We start from the raw sequence: 6,040 nt of genomic DNA, 5'->3' as shown, positions 1-6,040 counted from the left end.
GGTAGCAAATTTGATATTTCCACCAACATTTGAGATTTTAAGAGAAGAATTATAACATTTGCCATTGTTTATAGTAATAATACATCAGGTCATGTTTTCTGCAAAAACTTGAAGTTTTGAATTTCTAGTTGCAAATTTGTTTTAGAAATGGAACATTAGATGTTGTGAATTTTAATAAATCAATTTATTCCCTCGATTGCAGCCAAAATTACTGTACATCTTTTTCATTTTTTTTATATAGAATTAACAAAAAGAAGCTACATGGTTGCTATGAGAAATCAGACAATTTTGAAGGAGTTAATTCTTGTGGGACTGTCTGAAGTTCCATCTCTCCAGGTTCCTTTGTTTCTCTTCTTCCTTCTCATCTACCTTCTGACATTAATCTGGAATTTGCTGATCATTGTCCTCATAGTCACCGACTCTCACCTCCATGTTCCTATGTATTTCTTCCTTGGGAACCTGGCCGGTTTGGATCTCTGTTCTTCCTCGGTCACCGTCCCACGAATGTTATTTGACCTTCACACCCAGACAAGACAGATTACTATAACAGATTGTCTAACCCAAGACTTCTTCTTTATTTTCTGTGCTACTTCTGAGGTTTCTCTGTTGGCTGTCATGTCCTACGATCGATATGCCGCCATTTGTCAGCCATTACATTACATACAGACCATGAGTTGGAAAGTGTGTGTCCAGTTGGTGTCCATCGTGTGGTGTCTCGGTTTAATCCATTCTTCAATTCATATATGTTATGCTTTTCAATTAAACTTTTGTAAATCAGATATTATAGAAAGCTTCTTCTGTGACCTTCCTCAGTTGTTTCAGATCTCCTGCAGTGACATCTTCATCAACATTCTGCTCATCTTTATCTTTGGTGTCTTCCTTGGAGTTGGGTCTCTGATACCGACCTTCCTGTCCTATGTCTATATATTCAACACGGTCCTAAAAATCAAAGTGAAGGGCAGTAGAAGTAAAGTTTTCTCCACATGTACCCCTCATCTCACAGTGGTGTTTATATTTTATGGTTCTGCATTTTTTAATTATTTTCAGCTAAATGGAAGCCATCGGTTTGCCGGTAACAAAGTGGTGTCCATGTTTTACACGGTGATCCTTCCTCTCCTCAACCCTCTGATTTACAGTCTGAGGAACCAGGATATCAGAAAAGCATTCCAAGGTGTTATAGAGAAGTTCATCCCCAATACAGCATAACATTCACCGAAACTAAACCTCTAGTTTAGGAAGGAGCTTCTGAGAGTAAACTTTGGGGCCCCCATTTGGTATTGTCCATCATGGCATCATTTATCTCCTTTCATGAGGAGGAGAACTATAAGCTGGGCACACTATAAGAAAATCAGGAAACAATCATCCAGTTTTCCTCGATGTTTCACAGCAAGTCCAAACTGAGGATGGTACTAATTGTATGAAAACTCTCGTACAACAAAGGATTTTTTTGTTGTTTATTGTTTCTGATCATACGCAATCTTCCACATCTGATTTTTCTCATATGAACATTACAAAATCAGTGGAGATTAAGTGAAAATCGTTAGTTCTGTTCACATATGAGAAAAATGTTGGGGTTTGTCCCATTGGAAATTTTTGTTTGGAAAGTCTGAATCGTATGTCGAAAGTTGTATAAGTCGAACAATCTTTCCTCGTACAGAATTTTTCTTCTTCTTCTTCTTCTTCCATGTGGACAGAATATGAACTGAATATTTCAACTGGTGTAGAATTTATATTTTTGTGATGTTACAATTACCTTTTTTGGAGTCTAATGTCTGCCTCTAAGAGGCTAGAATGTTTTACATAACCAACAGATCATTTATTAATCTATTGTGAATAAAATGATAATATTGTTCCTCCAACTGGTGTCTCCAATTCATGTGTGAACTTTGATGGTCCCACTTATTTTGGTGTTTGATTTTGTCACCTTATTGTATGTCTGACGTCATCACGTGTGTGGTACCGCTATCAGTGATTGGTTGGGTTGTCATGGGAGCCGCTTGCGCTCTGCTTACCAAGTCATTGACAATAATTCATCCCATGTTTGTACCATACATCATATTTATGGTGCACAAAGCTTGAGCATCCCAGCATGAGATCTTCACTAGCCAGGTGTGGAAAAGTGCAGACAGAGGAGGTAATAATAGATGTACAGTGGGGGGGGGGGCAGCTCTGTGTGTTTCACCACTTCAGCCCCCGGATAATTCTGACACTTCTCTGTAAAAATCAGCACTGATAAGATAGCAAATGACTTAGAACTCCAAAATATTATACATTTTTAAGCAGAGGTACTAGAAAATGAAATGGTGGGTGTTATACACGGTATCTGTGCAGTGGTTTTTCCAAAGCAATATTTTTTGGGAAAAAATACACTTTAATGGTTTTTAATGCACAAAAACACAATATAATACCTAACATGTCACACTTTAAAATTGGTCATGTCCATGGAATGGTGATCAGAAGGCATAAACAACATCCCTTGTGATATCCTCTTTATGGAGAGATGTGGGGTCTATTAGCCCCCAGATCTTTCTCCTGTCCTTCAAAGTCTCAGATGAACCCCAGATCAGTTTGATCTCATACTTTCACAAGTCAGTAATGTCTTCTTCACATCCTGGTGAAGTGACAAACTACTTGTTCCTTCCACTTTCTTAAAGCATACAGATGATCGGGGTTGTTCCAGTCCTCAGTCATCTCTGTAGTCAGCAGGTGGAACAGCCAGCTTTAGTTCCCCAGGTGGGACGGGAGAGACCAGAGAACATGGCAGAAGGCATCGGGAGGGGGACCACCTTCTGCTAAATGTAAAAGCATTCCAGCAGCTAATTATCTGCTAGGATCACTTCTACATTCAATCCCATCGCCGGCTGGAAATGAACATACCGGGATGATTCCTGTAGCTGCATTATCCCGACATTACCACTTCAACCCGGTGACATACGGGTACGTGGCGGAGGCAGGAGTGGTTAAAGGGGGAAGGGATTTTGTTAGCTGAACATGTACTTTATCCTTGATGCTGTGCTGGGCTCATCTGAGCTCCGGCAATGGCTAGTAAAGCCTGGAATGGGGTTTCTCTGAAACACCCGAACATCAAGGAACTAACCTCAAGATTCCAATCCGTTGTTACAGAATGCCTACAATACTTCCTAAACCATTCCCAGATTGTACTGACATCTGTTGAAGGTTCAATAAAGACAAGGGTTCAACCTCAAACATTTCTGGTCCTGTGGAGACCCTCCTAGAACAGGGTCAGGGAGATCTCCCCAAAATGCACAGATTTTACCACACATGATTGTCCAGAATTCTTCCTGCCACACCACACATGGATTCCTATTGCCTTTACCATTGAAGGACTCTCCCCCTCCCCTCCCCCTCAATCTCATTGTGTTTATGAAGGGTGGAGGATATCAGCAATATGGAAGACCTGTTTCCTTCCTCACAAAACAAACAGGACATTTAGGAGAAAACCTGGTTCTACTGGACGGCCTTTGTATTCTAAGAGGAAGGTATAACTCTTCATGCTGGAGCAGATTGATGGCTCCAGGAACCCCCATACTACCGATCCCATCCCCCCATACTACCGATCCCATCCCCCCATTCATTTCTCTCACTTTTAACCTACCCAACTAATTTTTTCCTCTTTTTTCTCCTCCACTTCCCCTTTGCTTCCCTCCACTTTCTTCATCCCCATTTCACTTCCATTCTCTTATCTTCTCCCCCCTTATATTCATCATGGGAACCGCTCTGTTTGCAGCAACTATAGATACTTACCCATGATCAGATTTCCCAACATTCCCCGAGATGGTTGTCCGGTATTTATGCACAGCTGGGTTTGTAACCTCAGCCACTACTCGGCATCCATATGCTGTCTGTGAAAAATACAGTTTTCACCCTTTTTCAGCCCAACCAGAGGTGGTCATATTGTAGACCTAGTATGGACCAATGGGGATCCATTGTCTGATGGTGAGATGGCAGAAATGTGGGTTCTAGTGATCAGCAATGTTTTTGGTCTGATAGTAAAACAAGAACTGAATAATCATTTACAAAAACAAAATATTCAGCTTTCAAAATGATACATTTTGCTAGAAAGGGGGAATTTCTAAAAGAAAAAATGAATTAAAAAGACCGGAGTCAGGAATTAGTGGGTGTTAAAGTGTACCCTCCTGGAGGAAACCAGATTATATGTCAGGGAAATGGGTAAGAGTGAGCAGAAGAAAAAACAAATATGGTTCACTAAAGAGGTAAGTAAAATAGAAAAGGAGAAAAAAATCATCATATAGAAGAGTCAGGGAAACAGGAGGTGCAGCTGATAGACAAGTGTATGAAAACAGACAAAAGGAGGCCAAACACATGATCAGAGCTGCCAAAGCACAGAAAGAGCAGGAAATTGCTGAATCTAATAAGAAACGTAACAAAACCTTTCAGGTACATCAGCAATTTAAGGAAAAATACAAAGGGATTGCGGTGCAATCGGGGCAGCTGCCCATTGCCCAGTCTTTGTTGTGGGGCCCAAAGAAGCTGCCTCTTGAGCGCACGTTACCTGCAAATTGGGGCCCCAATGATTGCACTGCAGAGTGCACAGGGTACACTGGAGATATCGCTGTATTCCCCAGGCAGAAGAGGGGATGGAGCCAGGGCCAGGAGCTCCACTGACCCCGCCCCACACAACCTGAATGCTTGGGAGGGAGCTGCTGTAGTAGAAGCTGTGATGTGAGTGGGAGCCCCGCCCCCCCGGACCTCAGAGAGGATGCTGAGCCTGGCTGGCCAGGTACAGTTGCAAGAAAAAGTATGTGAACCCCTTGGGATTCCGTGGAGTTTTGCATGAATTGGGCATAAAATGTGCTCTGAACGTCATCTAAGTCACAACAATAGAAGAACACAGTCTGCTGAACATAATACTACACAAACATTAGATGTTGCCATGGTTTAATTGCACATAACATGTAAACATTCACAGTGCAGGGAGGAAAAAGTATGTGAGGCCCTAGCTTAATGACTTCTCCCAGAGCTAATTGGAGCCAGGAGTGAGCCAACCTTGACTCCAATCAGTGTGATGATATTGGATGTGTTGCTGACACCTGTTTTGGGTTTACTGGTTTCAAGAAGCACTGTCTGATGTGAACCATGCCTCACAGAAAAGAGCTCTCAGAAGACCTACGATCAAGAATTGTTGACTTGCATGAATCTGAAAAGGGTTACAAAAGTATCTCCTTGAGCCTTGATGTTCATGTGTCCACGGTAAGACAGACTGTCTACAAATGGAGAAAGTTTAGCACTGTTGCTACTCTCCCTAGGCGCGGTCGTCCTGTAAAAATGACTGCAAGAGCACAGCGCAGAATGCTGCATGAGGTAAAGAAGAATCCCAGAGTGTCAGCTAAAGACCTACAGAAATCTCTGGCACATGCTAACATTTTTGTTGACACATCTACAATAAGGAAAACATTAAACAAGAATGGGGTACATGGGAGGACACCACGGAGGAAGCCATTGCTGTCCAAAAAGAAGATTTCAGCACGTTTGAAGTTTGCAAAAGAGCACCTGGATGTTCCACAGCACTACTGGCAGAATATACTGTGGACAGATGACACCAAGATTGAGTTGTTTGGGAAGAACACACAACACTATGTGTGGAGGAAAAAAGGCACAGCACACCAACATCAAAACCTCATCCCCACTGTGAAACATGGCGGAGGGAGCATCATGGTTTGGGGCTGCTTTGCTGCCTCAGGGCCTGGACGGATTGTTGTCATTGATGGGAAAATGAATTCCACAGTTTATCAAGACGTTTTGCAGGAAAACGTACGACCATCTGTCCGCCAACTGAAGCTCCGCAGAGGATGGGTGATGCAACAGGACAATGACCCAAAGCATACAAGTAATTCAACAAAACAATGGCGGCAACAGCACAGAATACGCCTTCTGGAGTGGCCCAGTCAGAGTCCTGACCTCAACCCGTTTGAAATGCTGTGGCATGACCTTAAGAGAGCGATTCACACCAGACATCCCAAGAATATTGCTACACTGAAACAGTTTTGTGAAGAGGAGT

General features: G+C 42.4%; 1 protein-coding gene across 1 annotated transcript; it reads left to right on the top strand.

Moving 5' to 3' along the window:
• The first annotated feature begins 270 nt into the window (after positions 1-270).
• Positions 271-1,306, top strand: LOC149470678 (olfactory receptor 8G17-like). The gene has a single exon (XM_089661780.1). The coding sequence runs from the start codon at positions 271-273 to the stop codon at positions 1,204-1,206; it is 936 nt and encodes a 311-aa protein (XP_089517906.1). The 3' UTR covers positions 1,207-1,306.
• The last annotated feature ends 4,734 nt before the right edge of the window (positions 1,307-6,040 follow it).

This window comes from Staurois parvus, unplaced genomic scaffold (assembly GCF_062004578.1).
Source record: "Staurois parvus isolate SC_StPar_1 unplaced genomic scaffold, SC_StPar_1.0 ptg000034l, whole genome shotgun sequence".
NCBI classification, from domain to species: Eukaryota; Metazoa; Chordata; class Amphibia; order Anura; family Ranidae; genus Staurois; species Staurois parvus.
The sequence above is the reverse complement of the archived record's forward strand: the minus strand, read 5'-3'. Positions and strand labels throughout refer to the sequence as shown.

Coding starts and splice junctions, on each gene's coding strand:
- LOC149470678 (XM_089661780.1), top strand. CDS start 271: ATGAGAAATCAGACAATTTTGAAGGAGTTAATTCTTGTGGGACTGTCT.